This window comes from Crocodylus porosus, unplaced genomic scaffold (genome assembly GCF_001723895.1).
Source record: "Crocodylus porosus isolate Cpor-Errol unplaced genomic scaffold, CroPor_comp1, whole genome shotgun sequence".
Taxonomy (NCBI): domain Eukaryota; kingdom Metazoa; phylum Chordata; order Crocodylia; family Crocodylidae; genus Crocodylus; species Crocodylus porosus.
This window is the reverse complement of record NW_017728906.1, coordinates 174,652,394-174,679,878: the sequence shown is the minus strand read 5'-3', so window position 1 is coordinate 174,679,878 and position 27,485 is coordinate 174,652,394. Positions and strand designations below refer to the sequence as shown.

Sequence of the window (27,485 nt, the reverse complement as noted above, 5' to 3'; positions counted from 1 at the left end):
GGAGGAGCCGCGGGGCCGCCATGGACGCGGCCATCTGGATCTACCAGTTCCGGCTGATCGTGCTGGGCGACTCCACCGTGGGCAAGTCGTGCCTGCTGCACCGCTTCACCGAGGGCCGCTTCCCCGGGCCGCTGCACTGCGACCCCACCGTGGGGGTGGACTTCTTCTCCCGCCTCGTGGAGATCGAGCCCGGCAAGAGGGTCAAGCTGCAGCTGTGGGACACGGCGGGGCAGGAGCGCTTCAGGTACCCGCCGGCCCCACCTTCCCAATCCCCCTCTCTGCAATAACCCTCCACGCCAGGGCCCCCGCCCCCAGGGCAGCCCCACTCCCAGCCCCTGCCCCTGCCCCGGGGAGACGGGAGGCCCTCCCCAGCCCCCGTGCCCTCCTCCCTTCGGCATGCCAGGGCAGCACCTGGCACAACAGGGAACTGGGCCAGGACTGCAGCTCCTTGGTGCCAGCTCAGTGCAGATAAGAGAAGTCATGCCGGCCCTCATAGTAATCCCTGGGCTCCTGTGAAGAGGCTCCCGGCTCCACCTGGCAACGCCAACCCCGCTGCCCCCACCCTGGCAGAGGCAGTGTGGACAGGATTTGCATTGTCACCAGTCTCCTGCCATCTGGATCGGTGCCGCATGGGTGGTTGCCTCAAGCTTTGACTTCACTAGCCCCCTGTCCATGGCTGGTAGCAGTGGGGCTGAATGAGGGTAGCTGCTCAAACCCCACCATAGGCATCAAGTTGGCTTTTCCTTTCTGCCCAGAACATAGGGAGGCAACCCTAAACCCCCCACCGAATACCAGGAGTTAGTTATTCACCTGGGCCTGTGCCTGCAAGTGCCCTCTTTGTACCATTCTCCCTGGTCAGTTTTGGTACTATTGTCTGCCACGGGCAGCAGCACGGTGTGAATTCTAGATTGGGTTTGTTAACTGGTTTAATTTGTGACCAATTCATCTGATTTGGACTGAGTTACCAGGAGGAGGAGGCTGATTCAGTAACTTATCTTCCTGTGGCATCATGCCTTCCTTAAACTGCCCACTTGTTGATGACCATTGTATTTCCAATATACTCCTGAGTTTGTAACTATGGAGTTAAACTGCAGCCCTGTTTAATGTGTGTAGAGTTGTAGAAAATGGTATTACACACCCCCATCTTCCTTCCTAGCAGCTTCACAGTTCTCTGGCATGGAGCAGAAAGAAGTGGGATCTCTTTGCTTTACTCCTTTCCCTGGATAGGGAGACCTCCAATGCAGCCACAAACTTTCTGGAGCCTGCATGAGTCAGACACTTGCATATATATATTTGCAGAGTCAGGCAGCTCCAAGATTAGTGAAGAAATCTTCACTAACAGCACCCTGTTAGCATTTTTCATTTTCCTTTTGCTTCCCAAAAAACAAATGTAAAATACTGATAAACACTTGCCCAATAAATAGCCATCTCTGTAGTTTGGTGTTCCTGGCAAAGGGCCAATATGTTAAATGTCAATGCAGTTGACTCAAAGCAATGTAAATAAAAGGAGTTTTGTAGGCATCTTACATTATTCAGTGTGCTGTTGAGGCTCAGGGAAGATGTAATGATGAGTCATGCATTCACTTGTTTTGAAATTTACCCACAACTATATATCCTATACATTTTCCAGTACCCTACCAGAGGAGATGCTCTTAAAGTCTGTGATTTCTTTGCCAATAGGAATTTCCTGACAGCTGGCTTACAAGGAAATTAGGAAAGCAATTGTGTTTAGCATTTCACATTTACTCCTGCAAATTATAAATATTTTACTCAATTATAAACAGTATGTTGGAAACTTGCACATTCTGTCATCTGTTTATTGCATTCAAGTAAAGAAAGAAAGAAACTATAGATTGTAATACAAATTTTAAAAATCTTGTAATACTATAGATTGTAATATAAATAAAAAATCCAAAAGGTCGTCTCATCTGCTTGCAGACTTCCGTCATTTTAACAATCAGACCATCCAAGCAGGGTATTGGGGCTGACGGCTGTTCCTAGCTGTTAATGCCTAGCTTTGCAATGGCTTTGCCCTGCTTTTGATGCAGTCTTCCACAACATTCTTGCAAGCAAGTTAAGAAAGTATGGGTTGGATGTGTGGACTGTAAAACTGGCTGGATTGTTGGGCTCAGAGGGTAGTAGTCAATGGCTTGATGGCTAGTGAGCATTTGGTATCATGTGAAGTTTAGGACGGGTCAAGGTACCAACAGGTTTAGGACAGACCAAGGTCCCTGTGCAGCAAAATTTCACCACTGAGACTTCAGTGCTAACCCATCATGCACTTGTGGAGGGACACAAACAATGTTGTATATTGTCCTATCTACAGACTAAGAGGTGGATCAATAACTTTGAATTCAGCTAACAATAAGGCTATTGCTTGGCATCACAGATTTGCATTCACTACATAAATAAATAAATAAATATTTAAATCAAGCAGAGTGCCCCAGAGGTCAGTCCTGAGGCTGGTTTTGTTCAGTATCTTCATCAGTGACATGGAAGATGGGATGGAGTGCACCCTCAGCAAGTCTGTAGATGACATCAAGCTGGGGGGAGTAATAGATATGCTGGAGGGTAAGGCTACTATTCAGAGATACCTAGACAAATTGGAGGATTGGACCAAAAAAAAATCTCATGAGGTTCAACAAGGACAAGTGCAAAGCCCTTAGTGGATTCAGAGAGCCATAGACAAGACATTGGACTGTACCAAAAGCAGGGCAAAGCCACTGGAAAGCTGGCTTAACATTCTCCCTGAGGATTTTTGTGTGTAAAGGGCTTCATATTGGCTGTACATCAACCCCCAGTTAGTCTTGGACATTACAAGTGTATCCCCCAGGAGAAAAGTATATTTATGCCATTATCACTCTATTTGAGCTTCTTTTTTCCTTTCCTGTTGTAAAATGCATCGCAACAAAGGTATTGCATATACATCTCTCAACTGTGCTGTGGAATTTGAATCTGGTTCATGGAAACTCCTTTTAAATTGTGGAGGAGTATCCTTTGCATTACTTTTCAATTAAAGTGGAATTCTTAATAGGTATTACTTCTGCAAGTGAGTGTTAACAAGTTGTCAGCTGGAGGCCAGGTTTCAGGTAGTACAGTGATAGATGGTATTAATTTTTCTTATTTGCTTTGAAGTAGCACCAAGGGCCTGCAGTCCTGGACCAGTTCTTTTTTGTGCCAAGTGTTGAACAAATGGAACAAAAAAATCCCTTATATTAGCACCACTGCTCACCAGACAGTGTTTAGGGATCATTAAAGAACACTTAACCCTTAAATGGAATGTAAAATATGAACACGGACAACTCAGTGTCCTAAAATCAAAGTCTAACTTTATTAGTACAACAAATATTATCTTAGGAGTTTCTATATTCAGTGAGAGAAAAACATTCAGTATAATAATCTCACCCAATCCCAGATATTAATTTGCTCAACAGAAGAGATGACCAATTGGTTCCAGAAAGCAAAGGCTGTGTTGTTGGCTGGGACAGTCAGACAGGTGCTGAAGGCTGGATTTATGACAATGACACACGTAACTTTCTTGCTGCCCCCTTTTAGGCTTTTCTTTAACTTCATTCCTATGATGATTCTTTGCTTTTAGATTGATCTCTCTGCTATCAGCATACTGTCCATATTTTATCCTGTCAGGATATTCCTTTATTCAACAGGCCTATCATGAGCACACCTCTTAATTTGGTCTTTTCTGGTGTCTTACTCTGAGGATTCTCCATTGGTCTCCCTTATCACCTTTCATTAACATATCCAGTCATTTCATCCCTCTGATTCAGCCTGTTAGTGCCAAGTTCAGTTAATGTGAGCTGGTAACAAAGCCATTGCTATGTTATTTTAGAAGAACTTCTCACAGTGATAAAAAAGAAAAGATACAATAATATAATGAGCACTGCGAGCTCTACAAAAACACAAAGGCCAGCTGATAAGCAAAATAAAAAGTTCAGATAATACAAAACTTAAGCAATAATTAAATAAGGTTAAATTTAAAAAGTTTAAACAATGCTATAATTCACCACTCTATAAGCTGGTGCAACTTTAAAGTATACAGTATGACAAGCTACCCTAACACCCTACCCCAATTACATTTCCCATCAGCTGGGACAGAAACCTATATAGGTTATGTTTAATACAGATAAAGCAGCAGTTCATCCTACAGTTCTGACCAAGATGGGATCAGGTTTTTTTACCTACAATCTATACCTTGGCCTACCTTTTTATTAAGTCTTCATGCTACATCAGGGGAACTGCCTTAAGAAAGTCTATATGTGGCCTCTGATAAAAGTTCCAATGGGAGTCCATCTTTACTCAGAGGTTACCCAGGTGGATTATAGTGCTGTATATTCAAACAGTGAATTATCTATAGCACAGAGATTGGGGACATTTTGAATCTCATTCTAATCACAATTGCTACTGCCTCAATAGCCCCTTTTTAAGAGTTTCAGTTTCCCATATTGTCACATTGTGTTTAGTTTTCACTCTTACAAAGCATTATTCTTCTGATTCAGAGACTCAGCCTTATGCACAAATCAGGAGAGCAGTGCTTCAGTCTCTATATAATTAAGTACTCATTAGCAAGCAGTAGACAACTGCAGTAGGAGGGGCAAGTTACTATAATGGGACTCTGCAGAGACAGTTTGATGATGGAGAAAGGAAGGTGTTACAGCTGGAGTTCTTGGAATATTTTACCAGTATGGATGACCCCTATGAGTGAAGTTAAAGGGGTCATACGTGCCAACCCCTTTTTCCCCACCCCTGTGAAATGTCTTTGGTAGTTAGATAGAGCATAGCTAACCTCTGTTTGGGCCTTGTTACATGTTGCAGTGAGGCTTCACAAAGTGCTAATTAGTGTTAGTTAGTGCTAGGTTGAGTTTAGAGCAGTCACGCTTTCAGGAAAGCAGGGCCTTGAGGACTGAGATGTACAAAACTCCCCTGCTCCCCTCCCCTCCCGTTCTGGGCTCTCCCCCTGCCCCTCCGAGTTCCACCCTGCTCCTCCACCCCTGGGGCTCCCTCTAACCCTGGGGCTCCCCCTTCTCCCTCCCACCTCCCCCCTGACCCTCATGACTCACCCCCTCCATGTCACCTGCTTACCTATGGCTGCTGGCACTATCCTTGGGGAGCAGACAGGGAAGAGGAACCTGACCGCTGCTGCTGCCACCACCAAGTCACAGCTGCTCTGGGCTGTGCTCAGAGAGTGACACCAGTGGCACTAGTGGTGGCAGGTGGGTTCCCCTTCCCTGCCTGATCCCCCAGGAAGTGCCACAAGTAAACCAGGAGACATGGGGGTGAGAACCTGGGGAGGCTGCAGATGGTGGGCCAAATCCAGGAGGTTGGGGGGACAGCGGGCCAGCCTGGTCTAGTGGGGGAAGGGACGAGGAGGCTGGCGGTGGGCATTGGCAGGGGACAGCTGATCTGATCTGGGCCAGGGTGGAGGGGCAGGGAAGTTAGCTGCTGGCTCTGGGCCAGTGGGGGAGAGGGGGCAGCTGGAGTGTTACACTAAATGTGTAGCCTAGAGTGGCCACATGTTAGTTTAACATGATCTGGGTAACACAGATTACAGATAAATTTAAGTTGGAGTAGTGAAACTGCAAGATGCCAAAAGGGTGCTTAAAACTAGTTTCATGTGTTAATGTGAGGACAATCCGAGGGTTAAGATCTCCCTGAGCCGCCTAAAATTAATATGTAACAAAGCCCTTAATTACTGCCAAAGGTAACAATAGGGCAAGAGATTAAGCCTGGTAAACATGCAATTTTATACCAACAACTTTTAGTTAGAGGTGTGATTTTTCTACCACAATACTTGGACATAGTGGACATAGTTATAGTGTTATAAAGACATCCTATACTTATCAGCTTTTCCCTACACTTTACAGCAGTGGTTCTCAATCTTTTTAGACTCAAGGCACCCCTTGGAAAACATCAGCTGTTCGTTTTCACTCATTTTTTGACTACAGGAAAATAATAGAAAGAGTACTCTGTTGCAAAGAACTTGGAAAGACAACAATGTATTTAACACTATGGATTCCTATTTGAAATCTCAGAGTGTATCTTTGAATTATATCTGCACACCTAACAATGCTAAAATGGCATGGCACCCTGTTGCATAGTTGAAAGGGTGCCATGGCACCCTGGTTGAGGATTATTCCTTACAGAAATAAATTGTGACACTTTTATAACTGTATAGATGTTTCCATGCTCAGGAGGTTGTAGTGCCATAACTATTCTGATATCATTAAAGGGGTACAATGTGTGTATAGATAAAGCCCCCAGTAAGAATTTTTTGTAAATTAGACATCTATATGGTTAGCAAAAGCATCCATCATAATATTAGATAAAACATTATAAAGGATATAAACTTTTATGCATCACATTTTAGGCCAGCCACTAATTGACGGGGGCTAGGAAAGCTTTCTCTCTGGGTACATTTTTTCTTAAGTGTCCACTAGATTAATAGACTACTGATTTGATCTGGCAGAGCCTTCCCTTTGTGGTTGTTATCTTCCTCAGAGCCTTGCATTCTATTTCAGTTACACTGGAGGAGCTTAGGGTGAAAGTTGTATTACAAAAGGAGATGTTAGATATTCAGAGCCAACAGGTAAATCAGAATGTGGTTCTGAATTAGCAGAACTTACAACTTGGTCAAAATTCTCAAACCTTGGTGACTAAACTTAGGCTCCCAAATCCATCCTTAGGTGGAATAAGCATGACATGATTTTAAAAAAATGAGCTGTCCCAGCTCCAGTTGAAGTGTTAGTGCATCAGAGTGACTTGTTCCCACATTAAAGTAGAAAAGTTAAATTCCCAGGTAAAAGGAGAACAAACTCAAAACAATATGAATGTGAAATCCATACACAAACCCAGCCAGAGCAGTTTATTTGCCTGTATCTAGGTTTGCAGAACAGTATGGCTAGGAACAGATGCTGTATTTGTCCCTAGACAAGCTGCGCTGTGTTTGTCCCAAAACAGAAATATCCCAGGATTGACATGTACACACATCATCCTTCTGACCAGGGTTTAGTGAGCAGCTGAATGCTGCTGCTTTTCTGCCATTGCTTCAGTGATGCAACCCTGGGAGAACCGTTCACACACACTTTGCAAAGTTCCAAGATAAACTTATTACTTTTTATCCCATGAACAATTTTAGGACTTGTTCTGGGATAATGGACAAGGACATCTGAGCTATTGCACTTTGGCCCAGGATAAAGTGGTTTATCCTGGGACAGATGTGACATTGTTTGTAGCCAAAGTTAGCTCACAGAGTAGGCAGAATCATTCTGAGGCATCTTACATTACCTCTGCACTGTGCTTCTTGGCCTCTGCACAGTACCCCACTAATGGGCCTGTCTTGCTTCCAGTTCAGAACCATGCACCTGAAAAGCTAATGTGGCATGCTGAACCATGATGCTGGCTTCAAAGCCTTAGAAACAAATATTTTGCTATTGTTAGTTTCATAATTTTCTGAAGAGAGAATGGATCTGTCACAGGGCACTAAGGTGCCTGCTCCTTTAAGGACAGAAACTGCCTAGGGAGAGGGCCCTAGCAGTCAGGCAGGAACCCCACAGCTGCAGGTTACCATGGCAGCAGGAATGAGGGAATTAGCCTGCACCTACAGGCAGTCAGCTGACTGGAAAAGTGAGGGCCTTGGGCACATCTAAACCACAGGGCTGGGACTAGAGGGCAGTTCTCTGTCAGCAGCCAGGGGGGAAGGAGCTCTCTTTGAGAGAGCTAAGTGGAGATGTATGATTGCCTGTTCTACTTCTGGTAGGATTAAGAGGCTCCACGAGCTCACCAGGGATCCTGGCCTACAAGGAATTTAGTGCTAGGGGTGAGGTTTGATGCTTTTAAAGGGACAGAATGCATCCTGAACTGATTGTGTTATGTTACAGCCCAGGGGTTCATACTTTGATTTCTGTTTGTAACCAGTGGATTGGGCTGAGACTACTGGGGAAGGAGGAGGCCTCACTGGGGGCCCACTACAGTGTGGGGACCCCAGCGCTAGTGTGGGCACAGTGATGAGTGGGAGAGAAGACCCCAGTGCCAGAGGGAATAGTTACTGAGGCCAGACTAAGCTGAGGCCTCAACTCAAGGAGATAACATCGGTATAACACCTGCAAGGCATGGGGTGTGATAAAGGGGAAGTTTTGGAGTCACACATCTAGCCAATAAGGCTGGGGGGGCAGCAACCCCCAAGTGTGGGGCCCAATAAAGGGGTGCAGCAACCAACAGGGTTTAGGGGAGACTACCAAGACCGTGACTGAGCAGCAACTCCAGGGCAGCCTCCCAATCCATCATTCATAACACTAAGACATGACAGGCAAGATTAGTAGTGGCCATAGGGCAGAGCCAGCATGGTCACAGTGCCCTAGAGACATCACAGCCATCTCAGGGGTGGCCGTATTTTGACAGCATCTGTTGCCAGTTTGAATGAGTAGTTCTCGTTAACTATTTCAAGAGGGTAAGCATGAGTTACTTGCCTGGCCCACAAATAGGCAAGTATTTCATAAGCTAAGCCTGTTTAAAAAGTGTATTAGTCTCATATGCAACTATCTGTTGTGCAGTCATACCTCCAGTGGGGCAATTTAAAGACAGAGATGGAACAAAATTAGATTGGTTGGTTATTCTGAGTTTCAGACCCTTATTTGTATCTGTATATGTTTTAATGTTGGCTAAATGTGAATTGTGTGAAGGGGAGAACTTTACCATGGAGTTAATGGTCATGCACGGTTAAGGTTAACTTCATTTTGCACTGAAAGCAGGAATTCAGGCTTTTGGCAGATTGGAATAACTTTCCCAAAATTACATTGCGTGATCTTCTTGTAAATAATTAATTTTTGTGATCTTACAAGTAAATCCAGTAATTAGTTTGTGTTAGAATTAAAAGTCAAGTCCTGCAGACTATATTTGAATAAATAAGGCTGTAGTTAAGCTAGGTTATTATATCTAATTTTCTAATGATATATTTAATGTTTATAATAGTGTGAGAGGCCCAGACCCTCAACTGATGTGCCCCAGCACTTACTTTAGAAGCTGGGATAAGCAGCAGCTGGAAAGAGACACTGACGCAAGCTCAGCAGTTCCACAGCTGCCTCAGCCTGCGTATCAGTGAACAGTGGGGGCGTTCAGGAGAGGGGAAGCTGACCTGGAGACAAGGGATGGACCCCTGAAGATTAATGGCCAGTAAGACCCATCCCTTTCAAGATGGGCAGTGTGGGAAGACCTGTGGAGAGCAGCATCTACCCAAGCCGAGGATGTGGTAAGGGTGGGGTAAAAGGAATGTTTGGAGACCCACCAAAACACCCCAGGGCCAAAACCCTTTCAGGTCACCGACAGGGAACTGCCTCCCCGACAACAACATCAAAGACGTGGCAGGTAAGAAAGTGCCTGAACCATTTAGGTGGCACCGAAACTGGATCTCACCCTCACGTCGCTGCGGGGCAAGGCACTGACAAAGAGGGCGACAAAACCTTGCAATACCTACCAGCAACAGATAGTTTATTGTATGGGTCGTTTCCAAATCAACAGTCAGATGATAACTGTAAAGTTGGTACCATTCTGATTTGAAAGTATTCTTCCCTCCACTTAATTTACATGCAATAGGATTGTAATGACACAGTGGTATGAAGGAGATTGGACATTGGACAATGGATCAAGAATTCTGGTTGGTAGATTATTTGTCCCAAACGTTGCTGATCCTGAAAGATACTATGTTAATCTGAGCTCTCATACTGGTGCAGACTCCTGAAAGAGTCTGCATGGCACAGCTGCCTCTGACATGGATCACCACTCCCACGCTATCAGGAAAAGCTGAGGAAGAAGGACAGGTGAACCCTTAAATCTCAGTCATCGGGAATCTCACAGCTGGTTCCTCCACATGCACTTCCAAGTCAGTGCTTTTCCCACCAACACAGACAACAAGTCAATAGCAAATTAAGGGCCAGATTCACCAGAAGAGTTTAGCTCTTTTGTTCTTGTTTGCCTCCTGTAACAGGGTAGCAGTGAAATCCCTGGAGGCTCCCTCTACCCAAAGAAGATAAAGGAGACAAGGGCTTTTTCCTCTTCAACTTTCCTGCCTTGTCTTGACATGATCACATCTTTAGAAGAGGGAGGCTGCCCTAGGGCTTCCCAGGACTGATCTTACACTTCTGAGCTCAGATGTCTCCAGTCTCTGCCTTAAGGGCTAATTACATGGCCTCATCTCCCCTTGTAGCCACACCCAAGCCTTGCAAATGTTACTAATCACCCTCTAGCTCTCAAGCCTGTCTTCTCTACCCCTCCTGGGCTCAGGCCTTAGTTTCCTTGACTATCACCTGCCCCTCCTGGGCTCAGGTCTCTGTCTCTAACCATCAGACTGCTTCCACCTCTTGCAGGCATTGAACCTATGGCCCTGTATTTTCCACCTCTCCCAGGTCCTGGCCTTGTCTCCACCTTTCTCTGGGCTTCAGGTCTCTGTCCTGTCAGTCTATGGCTGTGATCCTCCTTGGCTTTTGACCCAGATCCTTGAGCCCTGACCCTGCTCCCAGGTCAGTTGAGATGACCAGGCTCCCTGGTCCTAGCAGTCTCTAGCTGTGGCTCCTCCTTGAGCTTTGGCCCCTATTCCTGGGCCCTAACATCACTCCTAGGGCAGGTGAGATCTCTAGGCTATAGGCTCCCTGGCCTTACTGGCTCTCACCCCTCCTGAGCTATTGATCCCTGGCCCTATTGCTATGGCCCTCCTCCCTTGCCTTGGCCCCTATCCCACAGGCCTGGCCTTACTCCTAGGCTGGTTGAGACCTCTACCACCCCTACAGTCTCAACCCCTAAACCACCAGTTTTTCTTACCCCAGCTCAAGTGCTAATCAGGAGCTGCAGACCTGCTGCTCCAGAGCTCCTTTCTCCCTGGCTCTCAGGAGCAGAATGCCTGATTAGCTCAGGCCATGGGCTTATATCCTGCTAGCCCAGCCCCCTCCTGGTCAGGTGATTCTCTAAATTACCCTCTGGAGCAACTGCAGCCTGCTTTTCCTGCTCCCTGCCTTCTCTTAAAGTAGTAAGAGTACCAAACTTTCTGCAAACTTTTGGGTATCACAGTGAGGTCTGAGGGGTCCAATGATACCCCAAAGCTTGCCTATATCTATACCAACCATACAGCTGATCCAATCAAATATCACCCACAGAATATTTGCCTTTATGGGGAAAACATTATGGGAATGTGATAATTATTCTAAATGAAAAACGACAAAGCCAACGCTATATAAATGAATTCTGGCTTCATAATGCATGATTTGGGAAGAAATAAAACATCCCTATATTCTTATCCTCTTACCTGGAGTAGTTGTTTATTCCAGCAAGTGTTAACTGCCTTGTTCATCATGTTAACTGATCAAATCAATCCCTTTATAACCTGTCTTAACAGCACCTCCTCTCCTTGTCCCTTTCCCTTCTACATAAAATATTTTCTTCCTGCCAGTCCATTTCAGTCCATCTGATTAAATAGGCTGTTGCCTACAAAAGCTCATGCCTGTCTACACTAGAAACCAAGGACAGGGCAGTCTCTCAGGTGCTGCCCTGTCCTACTTTCTGCCTGATGTAACGTGGGTACAGTCATTCCTAAAAACATAGTCTGGCATGATTTATATGGCTTCTAATTTATATTCTAAAACAGTGCTCAGTGAACATCCTTTTGCCAAGTCTTAACTTGAAAATAACAATCAATGTCTTATTTTTTAACCTACTTAGATTCAGCTAAGAAGATAACTTCTGTTGTGAACAAAGTATTTCCCCATATTGTAAAGCTTAGTTTAATCAGGATTAATTAGCTCAAACAAGGATTTCTCTAAATGAGAAGCCATGATTTCAGTAAGCATGTTAGGCTCCACGGTTTAACAACATACCAGTATTCTCAATTCAAACTGAAGAGTATGAAATATTCTTTGGAGGGTCATTGTGATTTATGATTATCTTATGCAATAGTCTCACTTTTAAGAAACCTACCTTGTAATGGTAGAATTCAAAATCAAAGCCATTTGTTTCAGGTTTAATTACTACTTTAGCTTTATTAATCTCTTGAACAGGTGGAGGTTGATTTAAGACTTATTTTAGCATGTCCTGTTTGACAAAGATTTCAGTTTCTCCAAAAAGTAATTTTCTTTGTTACAGAGAGCAAGCATGGTGTGAAGAACAACAAAAGTATTAAATCTTTTGAAATCTTTGATGCAAAATCTCTTGTTGGAAATCTGAAAAGATTGCAGTCTCCAATAATATGATGTCCTTTAGTTAACATAGATAGATATATAAATTATCTACCTATTTATCTGGTATATGTATCTACATAAACTAATGTATTCATTCATTCATTCATTCATTTAGATTCTCATAGTTTATTTAAATCCTTTCCCATGTCTGTTTTCTAAAACAGTGTAACAGTCCATTTTATATATATAAAAGTATACATATGTATATACATATATACACACATGCACACACATAGAGCCACACAGTGTGTGTGTGTGTGTGTGTGTGTAACGTACAGGCAACCCCTGCTTAGTGATCTTAATTAGTTCCAGAAAAACCAAGTGCTAAGTGAAACGCATTTTCCCCATAGGGTTTATAGTAAATAAATATAATTGGTTCTGCAGCACCTGCCAGCCCTGGCCCTGCCATTCCCAGCAAGACATTGCGTGGGCTCCACCAGGGAAGGCATTGGCTCCTCCTGGCTTCATTGTTCCACCACCACAATGGCCCATGCTGGCCTATACCCACTGGCCACCAGTGCACCTATGCGTGGCCCCAGCTGCCTTGCCTGCAGGGCCTGAGTTGGGGGCCCGCCCACATAGGGATTAACAGCAAGAAGGCAGCGGGGCCCCAGCCAGTATGGTGGGGAAGCTCGGGATGGTGTCCATGCCCTGTGGGTGAGTGCATACCCAGAGCGGAATGAGTCATGGGCTGCAGCCCAGGGATGGGGGGCTCCATGGGCTTCGCCCCACTGTGGCCTGGGGCGGGGGACACTATACACATGTCCTTGAGCACTGGTTTGTACCGGCCCAAGCCCTGCACTCCTGAGAACCCTGGTCTCAGGCCTCGGGTCCCACACTCGTGCTAGTCTGGGCCTCAAGCACCAGCACACCCCCTGTGCTCACGTCCCTTGGCCACCCCTTCTTGCCACCACCACCTTTCCTCCCCACCCACCAGCTGCTCCAGTACCACACACTGGAGCGGACCCCGGGCTTCTGCCACCCCACCCTGGGCCCTGCCGGTTGCCACTCTCACCAATTCACTTGACGACAATGCCGCTGCTGCTGCTGCCACTGCTTCCCCCCCACCCACCACGCTGAGTGTTATAACAAAATGCTCTGCAGGCTAAGTGAAACGGGGTAGGTATTTTAAATGAGCACTATAGCAAAACTGCAGTAAGCATGGATTGCCCATACATACATACATACATACACATAGTTATGTGTGTGTGTGTGTGTGTATATATGTACATAAATACACTCATTTGAATGAATGAATTATATATATATGTATGTATATATGTATGTATGTATATAGATAAAAAATTCATTTGTTCATTTAAATTGGTTCATTTTTATGTATATATACTTATTTACACACACACCCCTATATATAGTAAAACAGTCCATGTTTAGAAAAGGCACAATGGTCTTTGGGTATCATAACTTGTAATTGATTTACATGAAGTAGAGAAGAAAGATTTCTTTTCTAAATAACTACATTTAAATCAAGCGTGGTCATCCTGCAGCATGTGTCCCACAAGTGACATGGACAGCCTGTGTGAGTGACATGTGGCAGATCAGGAGAGGGGCAGGGAGCGCAGTGGTAGATAAGGTAAGGAGCAGAAAGCTAAGCAGCAAATCAGGCAGGAGAAAGAGATTGGAGTGGTATCCAGGGAGGATGCGGGACTTAATTTGTGGCCCACCAGAAAAGTCCCATCTCCTGCTTTAAATAATTGCTTTTCTAAATAATTACATAATTGCTTTTCTAAATAATTTGTAGACCCTAATAACTTTTGGTTTCACACCTACTTAGTTAAAAAAAATGCTATCATGGCTCTAATATAATGTTATAGGCTTTGGGTATAACTTAAGTCTTACATTCAAAATAGCTGTATGAAACAGTCATGTTTCTTTATGAAACAAGTGCTCATACTCAGGCACATGTTCCTGTCCACAGCAGAAACATATACATGGCTCAAGTGACTGTTTAGAAGTGTTTCCATTGACAGTTGTTTTGTGAAGAATTTGTGTGTCTGTGAAACAATGGGCAGAGAATGCTCAGACAAGCTAGGTGAGAAGGAACCGTCAGACTCTGCCTGCATAGGAACAAAGGGTATGTTCCTGAGAAAAATCTGAGAGAATTTAGATGCTGAGTGTTTCCTGAAATAGGCTTGATCAGGACGTGCAAATGAATGAAAACAGCCATGGGGGAGGATTTAAATATCAGGATGCAATTTTATTAACTTAATATACCAGATATTTATGTAGGTCCAGTGCAGCAGTTATAGGGTTTCCACCATTTAACCCGTAAATTAGTGCAGTCCTCAGGCTACCCATTGGATTTAGTATAGTCTCTTGAAACCTGATAACTCCTTCAGCCCCACAGGGAAGAAACTACCTCTTTGGGTCCCAGCTAATAAAAACAGGAGATTGGTGAGACTTATGACAACCCAGAAACTCATAACTCTACTTATAATGAGGGTGGGCAGGGCAGCCAAAGGGAGCAAGAAGCTTCTAAAGGCCTGGATAGTAAGGTGAAAGGGAGGCAAGGAGCCAGTCAGCTCCTCTCAGCATCCATTGAGAGACAAGACACCTTGCAAAAGATATGTCTTTCCTTGCATTTCCTACCTGCTTCAGGGCTCTTCCTCACTTGCCATCCAGTAAAGCCTCTCACCTGATGAGACAGATAGGTGGCATGGAACTGTGTGCAAAAATCCTCTCTTCTTGTTTAATTTCCACTGGGTGCAAATATGCAAGATGCTGACTGTGCAGTAGCCCGATACTACTGCATAGTAGCATCACTCAGCAAAAGCCATGACGCGATGCTACTGTGCAGTAGTATTAGGCTACTGGGGAGTAGCATTACATAAAAGGTGTTTGCTGGTGTTACTGCACAGTAACTCAGGTTACTGAGCATTTATTTAGTACTTGTTTATACGAGTAATGACTGCACAGTAGCATCTCATGTAGACACAAGTACTGTATTCCAGGAAACAGACCACTCCCTGTACATTCTTTTAAATCAAGAGTACTTCAGATGTGACCCCATCATCAATTTCTCTTCCTTGAAAAGCCTGCAAGATCCCAGGCTCTTGGCTAATTACTCCAGCCAAAAGGGGCACCTGTAATGCTCTAAAAGGAGAAAACATACTGCATTTCAGTTCAATAACCTTAGAGTCTGATCTTCCAGCACTTGTCTGAGCATAAGTAATGATGGCAATCACTGTAATGCTTATGAAAAGGTTGCATCATGCTCCTTGCAAACATCAAGCAGGTAGTCAGTGGTAGTCATGAGAAGTTCTGAGCTATAATTAAGCTGTTTTATTTGAGAGCTGGGCAGAAGAGAGGCTTAAGAAATAAAATTAATACCAGAGTAAAGTCTAAAAGATATAGAGCTGTATCCATTAAAGGAATTGGGCTCTTCCTTGCAGATAAGATAGTTTAGCTATTGCTATAATTTATATAAAGAAATAAAAAAGTTTAATATCTGATTGTAGCAGGTTTGCTGCCTGCAGTTGGCCTTGGAGCCCCCTGGACTAGGGACAGACATTAAACATAAACCAATTTAAGTGATCAGAAACTGGTTTAAACCTGTAACAGAACAGACATTCAGTGCACATAAACCAATTTGAAAATGGCTGAAACTGGTCTGAGATAAACCTGGTTGAATGTAGTATCAGACTTAACTGATTTGGCTCTAACCAGTTTACCCAGACCCCTTCCTGGTTTAAGTTAAACCAGACTCCCCCAGCATCACGGCATGCTCTTTGGGCTGGGCTCTCTGCTCCAGCCCAGCCGGGTTGGCCCCGCCCCTCTGCTCCCCAGCGGGAGCAGGGACAAGCAGAAGCAGTGGTCTGTCCAAGGAGGGGTTTAATTCCCCCTCTCTATCCTACCAACAGGGGCCCGAGCCAGGTTTTCTGGGCACTCCCCCCTCATTGCTGCAGCAGCAGGACACCATGGCCCCTGAGGCAAAGGGAGGCAGGGAGGAGAGTTAGTCTGCTCTCTACCCCCACTGGCAACTGGGTCTGTCCGCTGTTGCCGCCACACTTGCTCCCTGCAGGGGAATAGGCTCCCTGCTGTTCTCTTCCCAAACGCCAGAGGGAAGAGGAATAACCCCATCCCTGCCCCCCACAAGGGGCTCTGTCTCGCTGTGCCCCTGCCCCACCACTGCAGCGGGAGGGGGCAGGGTCCTTGTTGGGGGCAGCAGCTCCTGTCATAATGTCACAGAGCAGGAGCCCCTTCCTGGCCCCCCCGGTTCCTGGACTGACCAACTGCAGGCATGTGCTTGCATTTCCTCAGTCCAGAGAGAATGTTTCTCCTGTTACAAACTGGTTCAGTCTAGGCAGGTTAAACTAACCTGCAAAGGTTGAATCAATTCAGCCTCCATCTCTTTTAATGTCTGTCCCTAGCCCTTGTTAGCCCTGTAAAACCTGCCTCATTTCAGCTCCTCAGTGTACTACTCCCTAGCTATCTTGCCTGCTAGGTGTCCTGCTACATAATTTCACCTTATCGCTTATACTTGCTTGCAACACGTTGCTGTAAATAATTGCTCATTGATATTAAATCTATTCTAATATTTGCAGGGAGTATCTCCACACAGCTGCCCTGGTTAGTTGTCACTTAAGCAAACTATCATTATTTAATAAATCCTCTCTCACAAGTTATTTTTCCAACCATACTAAAAGATATAGAAAAAAATAACCAATGTTTTCTTCATTTAAACCAGTGGTTTTCAAGCTTTTTGGGCTCAAGGCACCCCTTAACAACCTTGAGGCACCCCTTAGAAAAAGCCAGCTCTTAGCTTTCACTTGTTTTTTGACTACAAAAAAAAAATCAAGCAACTCTTTTGTTGCCAAGAACTCAGAAAGACCACTACAGGTCACGGTGTTTTTAATACCATGTGAAAACTCTGGGTTTATTTTGTGAATCATGTTTGTGCACCTAACAGTGCTAACTTTGTGCAACACCCCATAGCAATCTGGTTGAGAATCACTGTATTAGACAATGCTATTTCATATGACGTTCCAATTACAGGTTGCTTTTTTCAAGCATTGTTTGGTTTCATAAAAATATCTATGGCCAGACCCTCACGGGCGCATCCAGACGAGCACACACATGCCTCTTGCCCTGTCTAAAACCCCTTTGAGATGGGGCAAGAGGCATGTGCAGGAATGAAAAATTGTTCCCAGGCTGCAAACTTGCAGTACAGGGAGAAAATTAGATCTCTGGATATCCAGGGGTCTAAAAACCCCAGAGTTTAAAAAAGCAGGGTAGGGCATGGTCGCGGACCATGCCCTGAGGCAACTAGAGGCTGGGTCCTCCATGGAGACGCTCTGGCTGCCAGAGCGTCTCTGTGGTCGGCCCCTCGGCCTGGTGCTGAACCACGCAGCAATCTCATAATCATTCTGCTTTAATGTCCTCTTCTAAAACCCCTTGGTCCTCCCATTCTAATCTCAGCAAATGTGCTTTAATTGGGTATTTCTGTATTTAGGATTTGCTGGCACTAAAGAATGCAGTTTCTTATAATAATTTGCAGATGTTTCATGTATGGCTTTTGAGCCAATGCTAAGTCCTTTGGAGCTCTCCAGAAGACAAGTTGTACAATTTTATTGTTCTCTAATTTTTCTTAATGTATTTGCTAGTAGTCTGTCACTTCTGATTTTGCTTTTCATAATGTAGCTGTTTTGAGTATCAAAGAGCTTTTTCTCCCTTTTTAGTTTGTAACAAATCTAACTTGGTTTTAGTTTCTGTTATTTTTATATGCTTTCTGTGAGTGATAAATCTGATATAATTTTTACATCTTCTACCTCATTAGTCAGATTCTGCATTTTCCCTCTTCTATACTTTCTAAGATGAGACTCTTTTCTTATTAGATTGCTTCTGATTTCTACCTTAAAAGCATCCCATGAAATATTCTTTTAATTTATATTATTCTCATTGAAATACAGCTTGATTTCCTCTCTAGTAGTTTGGACTTTTCCCTTGTCATTCAATTGTCAGGTTCTCATTTTGGGTGTTTTCTCCCAGTCTCTGATAAATAACTGAACCAGTCCAACCAAACTATTCCACCTTATTTTTTTGCTACAGCACTACTAATTTCTTGGTAATGATTTGGAAAGCAGGATAATATCAATATGTATATTTATTTTGTGTTGTATTGAATAAAAAGATATATCTTTCTTTTGAAAGAACTGCCTCACAAGTCAGTTCTAGCTCAGTAGTAGTGTCCAGCAGTGGTATCAGATACTGGGCCCACAATGCTGGAGCTTGTGTGGCATCGTGTTGTGCCTCCTGTAGTTTGGCTAGCATTATGCCAATGGCAGCATCACAGTCCTCATAGTGCTTCAGTAGGGCCAGAAGCTTGTGCTGCCAAAGTATAGCGTGCCTTTGCATTAGAGTGGTCATAGCAAGGATTTATTGAGTTCCACTGCTCATCATCTCTAGGAAAGCCAATGCCCACTGAACCAGTCGGTCAAGGAGGGATTGGAATTTGTTTCCTCACCTCACTTCAGCCAATTATTGCTTTCATCTGTGCTCAACTGTTTTTAGCCACTGTCAGAAGTATGGGAGAAAGTTCCTCCAGCACAGCATGCCAGGAGGCCTGCTCACCACCCTTCTTGTACCGGAGCACAAGCTGTGCATGTAAGGTTCATTGTAAACATCATCATGTGACTGTTCAGAACACATTATAACTTTAATATCATATACCAGTCCACAGATTTAACATGTATTAGGTACCCTGTGCAACAAGACCCTCAAACTAGTTGTGCTTTAGAGTTATGTTCTAGGCTGGTGTCACATGTTCAACTTTTAACACTTAAGTGCAGTTAAAAAACAGTCACATGCATGTTTAAGCACTGAGCACAACTTAAGTGTCCTCATGGCATTACAAAGCTGCTTCCTTTCAGGTGAGGGGTATACCTAACTTGTATTAACTTTAATAAGTTGCTACATTCCAATATTTTGCAGCTGCTGCAAATGACAGGGCACAGACAGAAGTGACAATTTTCACCCACAAAAAGCAGTCTATAGCCATGACCAAAGACAAGTACGTGGTTGCAGACTGCTTCAAAAATGGCTGATTGGGTGAAAATCTGAACCCTCATTGCGTTCTGTAACTTCTGTTTGCACTGCCAACTGGCCTGTCACTGTTTTCAGAAAGGGGCAGGGGGTGGGGGGAAGGGAGCAGAGGAGGTTTGGGCTGGGAGTTTATCAGCCCTACTGAAGGATGGTGCAGGTGTATTGGCGCCCCTACCAAGGTGGGGGCGACTCCAATTCACCCACCCCACCCTCCAGTGCTGGCTGGAAAACCCCAAGAAGGAGCTTCCTCTGTTCCCTTTACCCCCTCCCATTCTGAAAACTTTGTAGCCCTCCCAGGGAGGAGGGGCAGTTGCTTGCAGAAATCAGCACAGGCTGACAGCCAGCAACTAGATTCCCCTTCCCCTGGGAACTAACAGTGAACTTCTGTTTGCTCCAGGGGAACAGTTGTAACTCAGAACACTTCCTGCAAAGTGCTTTCACTTACAGCAGGGAGCTGCACTTCTGTCTAGGGTCACCATACATCCAGGTTTCCCCAGATATGTCCTCTTTTTTTGGCTCCCGGTCCTCGTGTCCAGGCAGGTTTTTGAAATGTGAGCAAATGTCCAGGTTTTTGCTTGGCTGCTTGGGGCTGGGATCAAGGGGAAAGGTAACTGGCTGTCAAGGGTCATGTGCTCTGCGCGTGGCCCCCAGCAAGCTGCTCCCAGGAGAGAGAGAGAGAGAACGTGTGCACAGCAGGGCTGGGGGGGTAGGGAGCTATGGGTCCAGAGTGTGGGGCATGGGCAGGGCTGGAGGCCAGCGGGCTGTGGGTCATGGGTGAGAGGCATGGGCAGGGCTGGGGGACAGGGGCTTGGGAGTGAGGAGCAGAGGCAGGGCACAGGCCTGTCACTGCCCCTCCCACAATCATATACCTCCTTCTCTTTCTCCCCCCCACCACAGGCGTCCTCTTTTTTGATACTGGAAATATGGTAACCCTACTTCTGTCTGCACCCTGAATCTGTGACATTCTAACTTTAATGCCTCACAACAGTCCAATGATTTGTAACTGTTGCAAGAGAATGTGTGATAATGTCCCTAGATGTTTTAATCTGCTGAGGTTTGTTAGCTCCTCCTGCCTTCCCCTTTATGCATCATCATACCTCCTGTGCAAACAAACTTAAAGGGAAAGCCCTGTCTGTATTTTATTTTTGCTTCTCAGGGATAGGTTGTAAACTCTTTCAGTTCTTGTGTTTTTTCTTTAGAATGAAATATTATTTATTTTGGGAAATCTGTACTATGTCCCCCTCACCCCGCCAATTTAACTGCAGACAGATTTCTCTTGATCTTCTCTTAATCTGTTATTTTACCTCAAAATGTTACTGTCTTAAATTATGTCTATAAACCTACTTGTGTTGAGGAGGAGCACGAAGAAATCCATCCATTCTAACTGTGAATATTAATGTGTTTGTCTGCAGTTCTAAAAGTTTAGGATGGGCTTTTTTAGGAAGTTAGTAAGGTTACCTTTCTACCCCTTCAGGAAGAATTTTGAATGTTTATGCTGTTTCTTTGTTCACTTGTGTCACGTCTTCAGTTGTTTCTGTGAGCTCAGTTTGATTTGGTGTTGGAGTTCTATATTGGCTTGAAGGTTTTTATCCAAATTTTTCTCAGTGTCTCCCAATTTCTGCTATTGCAGCTCTAATTTTATCCAACTTTACTTCTATGAAGGAAGTGAGAGACCTGAATTCTGATATGAACTCACCATTGTCATCTGAGAAAAGCTGCTTTAGCTTCTTGCTTTTCTGCCTTGCTTGCTTTATTTCCACCCACACCAACCATCTTTGATCCCTTCAGGGTCTGGTTGCTGCTTTGCAATTGTTTCTTCTTGTAAATTCCTTTGGAGTAAAAACTGTATTTACCTGAATCCAAGATTACTTTGAATTTAAGACAATCCCCCAATAATTTGATTGGATACATAGAAAAATATACATTTGTTATAATTTTCCATACATAGTGTCTAATTATTAAGAGGTCTTCTTAAATTTGTTCCCCGCAAACACTGTGGTGGGGAAAGCAGAACGGAGTGGGCAGGCAGCCTAACCCTTGCTCCTCCCATCTGTCTCTGGTACCTGCCTCCCCCAACCATTGTCCCCCTGAGGCCACCACTTATGATATGTGTTTGCTCCAGCTCCAGCCCGGGACATGGAGCACATGGTGGCTTTGGCCACAACCCCAGCCCCAGTGAGGCAGCAGCCGTCTCTACCATCTCTGGCAGCTCCAGCCCCGGGTCCACAGATGGAGCCAGAACAGCTCCCTGATGTTGCATGACCTCCCCTGCACTCCCTTCTGGCCTCACACTGTGCAATCTCCCCTGCCCCCACCTCCACACAGCATACTCTCCCTCCGTGCTCCCCCACTCTCACTGCACAATCTCCCTGTATTCCCCCAACACTGCATAATCTCTCCACAGTCTCCCCCCTCATTTTCTCCCATCCCCTGCACCACACAGTCTTCCCCAAGTTAGGGCCAGAGCTGTAGCAGCCACCCACCTTGAGCCAGTACCTGAATCCATGATTTGCCTCTCCCCCTCCCCACTCCATATTGAATGGGAAAAAAACCCTTATCTTAAAGTTGAGTAAATAGAGTAGTGTCTTATATCAGTTACCTTATGTATGGCTGCCCTCTAATATTTAAGGGCACGTGTTTCTAATAGGGGTTAGGGATATATGATGCCTTTGGATTACGCCAGATTCTTCTTTCAATTCTGACTTTAAATAGCCATCTTCCCCAGAGACACTGTGGGCACATCCAGACGAGCCTGCACGTGCCTCTTGCAGCATCTCAAACTCCTTTGAGATGCTGCAAGAGGCACGTGCAGGAATGAGAAAATGTTCCCAGCACTGCAAATTTCCAATGTGGGGACAAAAGTAGACCCGGACTGTGCCCTGAGGCAACCAGAGGCTGGGTCCTCCACAGAGATGCTCTGGATGCCAGTGCCACCTGGCCCTACCCCCCACCTGCTCCCAGCCCTCCCACCTGGCCCCATCCTTCTACCTGAACATCCTGGCAATTTAAAAAACAACAAACAAAAACCCCTGGCATTCACTTACTGGCAGTACAGCTGCCAGTCGGGGTCACTGAGCACCCACACACAGAGCACAGGGCCGGGTGACAGCCCCAGCGGTTCCAGCCTGGACCCTGCTGCCCCCCGCTGCCCTATGCTGCATGAGGGGCCTCTGCCAGGAGGCCCTGGAGCCCCTCAGCCCCCGGTCCTGGGGTGAGTAGAGACTTTTTTGTTTTTCTTTTAAAGTACCAGAGGCTGAGGCAGGGGGCAGCCATCAGGGGCTGGGGGTGCAAGTGGGGGATGGGACTGGGCAGGGCAGCACTGGGGCCTATGGGGGAGGGGAGGGCTGGGGCTGGGTGGGGCAGCGATAGGAGGTGGCTGACTGCTTGGCCAATTGGGGCCAAGGGGACATGCTTTGATAGTTCAAAGCAGGCCACCACAACCAGAACATCTTCCAGGTGATAGCTGCCCAGATGGCCGAGCAGGGGCACACATGGCAGTAGTGCCATACAAAAGCCACCCCTGCAGCCACAGCCCACTGGCAGCTGGCCTAGAGAAGTAGATGCCTCTACTGGCTGTGCAGTCCCCGTCTGGGTCTGGCAAGTGCACAGCAGGCCACAGCCAGCCAGCAGCCCCCATTGCCAGACTCCTGCAGTGAACTCTCTGCAGAGGGTGCAGGGAACTCTCAGAGCTGCTTCAGCAGTCCAGCTGGCACAAGGGGTAGTGTGCCCAGGTACCAATTGGCCGGTCCCCAGAAGCTCCTGACAGCAAGTAGCCCTGAGCTACTTGCCAGGGTGGCTTTTTTGTACTGATGGGGCCAGGACAGGGCAGCTTTTTATCCTGCTGGGGACAGCACAGGTGCTGGCCCCGGGCTCTAGTTCCCCCTGACTGCAGATCCGAGGTGGAGCCAGGCAGGGTTATTTCGCCCCAAGTGGCACAATTTACCGCACAGCAAAGTGCATGTCCAGGCACATGCACCAAGGCAAAAAGCCCCAGCTCAAATTTGCACTGCTTCTATTTGAGCTGCTGCACACGCACATGGCTGCATGTGTGAACATGCCCTATGTGGCTCCCCCAAAGGGTCCTTTTTACTGGTTTACCATTTAAAAGCTAACAAAGCATGCTTGATTCTAATAAGAATACTTTTTCACTTGGCAACAAATCTGTCAAAGGTTTTGTACCATGTTCCCCTTTCTTTTCTAAATTAATAATGCAATGTCTCTTAAACCTGTGATTTCCCCAGTACATCCTCACAAGTTACCACTGCACTTTGAGGGATTGTGATGGATAAACAGAGGGAAAAGATGGTAGTGCGGAAAATCTCATTCCATGACAGAATAATTGCAGTCTAAAGAGTTTTTGAAACCATATATCATAGATGAACAAGGGGCAAATAAATATTCTAACAATTTTTTATTTGCCCAACTGACTTCTTTTTTGGCCAAAATTATTTAGAAACCTTCCTTTCTTAGTTTCTTCATTATTTACCTCAGCAAACATGAATGCCTGACAACATGGTAATTTGTACAAATTTAATCTCAGAGAACTGGTTTGAAAGGATTACAAAAAATATATTTGTGTATGGCTCTCTTGTGCCCTCACAAATTCAACAGTTAGCACAGGCTTAACTATGGAACAACTCACATGAACAAAATTAAGTATATGCATGAGTATAGCATATGTATAAGTGTATGCAGGACCAGGGCCTTCACTTTAAAAAATATTAAGCATAAGTATTCTAGCTTTTTATTTTTCATGCACAACACAGTCAGTTTTCCAGAAATACCTATTTCCAAAGCAAGTGGTCATCCAAAGCTGATATCAGCAATGCTGAATTTATAAATTTTGAATGAAATGCCTTCCACATTTGAGGAAAATATGAAAAATGAACACTTTTATACAACAGTAATTAATAAATTCTGGTAAGTAAGCAAGAAAAAAATATAAAATAAAAACCATATTGCTACAATGAAATGTAAATTTGTTTTGCAAATATAGGGAAGCATTTTATTACATTCCTGTTTAAACTTTCTTTTTTTCTTTCTATCCCTCTCTTCACTTTTCAGATCAATAACACGATCTTATTACCGCAATTCTGTTGGTGGACTACTGGTGTTTGACATCACAAACCGGCGATCTTTTGAACATGTGAAAGACTGGCTAGAAGAAGCTAAAATGCATGTACAGCCTTTTCGAATTGTATTTCTGTTAGTAGGACATAAATGTGACTTAGTGTCACAGCGACAGGTTACAAGAGAAGAAGCTGAAAAACTGTCATCTGACTGTGGTATGAAATACATAGAAACCTCCGCGAAAGATGCCACAAACGTTGAGGAATCATTTACGATTCTTACCCGAGACATATATGAACTTGTAAAAAAAGGAGAAATTTCTATACAGGATGGATGGGATGGTGTTAAGAGTGGCTTTGTTCCAAATGTTGTGCATTCCTCAGAGGAGGCTGTAAAGCCTAAAAGACGATGCATCTGCTAAATTCATAGCATGCCAAAGAACACATCAGGTGTTCATAGAATGATGCCAACATAAATAATTGTGAACAATAATTTAAAAGAATGTATTAGATCTGATCATAAATTGGTAATTTTATATCATTCTAATTCATAACTAATTTCGTCTATAACTTCATGAAACTTAAATTCCTTTTTTTTTTACACAGTACAGTAACTTAGAGAGGTCTTCAAGAAAAGAAATGATATGAAAGGAAAATTAATGTTATATGCCAGATACTGAGAAGTTGCAATAGCCATCATGATAAAATCTTCTTTCAGGCTTCATATTTTAAATAGATCATAAAATCAAGCCTCTGACCATAAGCTAGGTTCTGGCTTTAATTCATCCAACTTAGTCTTAGACAGGAAAATATTAAAACCTATATTTTTTTATTATCATTATTTACTTTAGGAAAGACAGCTAGGGTTTAAGAATTCTGTAAAATTTCATAACATGAATAAGACTGAAGAAGGCAAACTGAAAGGACATTTTGATAAGACTGTGAATACAAGCCTCACTAAAGAAAAATAATGTATTAGAGAAGACTACTTATACTTGTATAAAGTGGAGAATGGAAGAAATGCAGTTTAGTATGAAATATTTTATGAATCACCAGTGGAACTAGATGTAACACAACAAAGAGTAGAGCTATTATTCAATATGCAGATAGAATGGATTTCCCAACTACAAAGATACATGCTGTAAAATGCTTATCACAGCTGGTAGCCTAACATTTGCTGGGCCAGATCCTCAGCTTGTGGAAACCAGCATATATGTAAATCCAGAGGGATACACTGATTTATACACAATGAAAACTTCCCCTTAACTCTAGAGAATCATTCTATTTCTAATTCGGAGTAAAATGCAAAAACATATTTAGGGCTATGTGCTAAGGGCAGTTATGCCCAGATTATAGATAGAATAAGGATTGGTTTATTTAGGAAGTGGTCCACAGAATAAAAGATGTTGGCAGTTTAGCATTTGGGAAATGAGATGTTGGGGGAGACAGTTCATAAAAGAATTCCTCTCTCACAACACAGACATGGAATAAAAAGTTTGAGGATCCATATTCTAATAAACAAAGAACACAATAAATAATGACGACCAGGGGATGGTTTTTCAAGAATACTGCATTTGACTGATTTGGGGCTCACCTCACCACTCCCAATGGGCACAATACAGACTCGCTTTGTATAAATATGCCCCTATGTGTCTAGCATACAAATGCCAGAACACACAATCTCTCTTTTACTTGGGGGCATTTAGTTGGAGTGCTCATCACCTGTGAGTTAGCTAATAGTTAATAAGGATGAACTGTTATCATGCAGTTCTTCAGTTCCAGTAGCAGGCAGTCATACCTGTCTAGTTTTTATTTTGACAGATAAATATAATAGCAATTCTGAGGAAAATGGAGAACTAAGCTCTTCTAAAAGCCTCTTGAAAACATCCTAGGGTATATAGAGAGGGGTGTTTAATACTGATCATTTTGTTCATTGTGGGCCTGAATCAACTCCATCACTAATTTCACAGGGAGCTGAAGTGAACTTCAAGGGCCTGAGCCTCATTTATATTAAGGCCCCTTTACACTGTCAGGGTAAGGGAAAGGGGCTTTACCATAAATGCAAATCCAGAGCTGCAACTTTAGTGCCATACAACCTGTCTGCAATATGCCATGAGCCAGCCTATCTCTGTGTGTTACATACTGGTAGAGACACTGACTCTGATTTTTCCACGGACTTTTTAGTCATTTACACCTGTGCCATTCTGATTTGGTAGCATTTTACACTCTTTTTGCACAAAAATAAATGACTACAGAAGGTGCAAGACAGTGCAGAATAAAGCCCTATATATTTGTACCTGAACACCATGTAAAATTAGCCCTTTGTTAATATCAACACACTTGCCTTACATATCTTAAAGTATTTCCTTATAGTTTTTAATGGAGGTAAAGCAGTGGATTGGGAATTAAGAAACAGATTCTGTTCCGGATTCTGCTGTGAGACCAAAAAGCAAGACATTAAATACTCTGTGCCTCAGTCTCCTTATTTCTAAAATAGGGATAATAATTCTTATTAACTTTTGCAAAGACCATTTAGATAGTCTTTGGGCTGAAATCCATTTTTCCTGTGTGAGTGAATAGCAAACAGAATGATGGGTCCTGAGGCCAATTCAGTATAGTCCATTAGACCTGAGCTTGCCAAACTTGCAACAAAGTTGGTTAAAAACAGTACTGCCTACCTTTTTACCCATTTTCTGTTGGGTAGAACACTTACCTAGGCACTGTCTGTAATCTATGTCTCTCACAGCCTAGGTAAGTGCTGTAACAACTAGAAAATAGAGAAACATTTAGACATCACCAATTTTTAACTGAGTTTGATGCAAATTTGGCAAGGCAAAACAAGCCTAATAAATAAGATCCCTTCAGATACTTAAGGTGCCTCATCAGGATCAAAGTGGATTTGCCTAAATCCCATTTAGTGTCTCTCAAACTGGATTCCATTCCTGGAAATTATACTTTTTAGCTGCAAAAAATAATTACACAGTTGAAAGGAGCTGTGTAAGTATTCAGTGTTATTTTAAGACTACATTTTATTGCACATACTTCCAGCTAAAGCAATTCTGTGTGTGTGTGTGTGTGTGTGTGTGTGTGTGTGTGTGTGTGTGTGTGTGTGTGTGTGTGT

The 27,485-nt window shown here is 44.0% G+C and overlaps 1 protein-coding gene across 1 annotated transcript; it reads left to right on the top strand.

Annotated features, from left to right (window-relative positions):
• The first annotated feature begins 20 nt into the window (after nt 1-20).
• RAB39A (RAB39A, member RAS oncogene family) lies at nt 21-27,468 on the top strand. Its single transcript, XM_019530241.1, has 2 exons — nt 21-244; nt 24,360-27,468. The coding sequence occupies exons 1-2, from the start codon at nt 21-23 to the stop codon at nt 24,784-24,786; spliced, it is 651 nt and encodes a 216-aa protein (XP_019385786.1). The 3' UTR covers nt 24,787-27,468.
• The last annotated feature ends 17 nt before the right edge of the window (nt 27,469-27,485 follow it).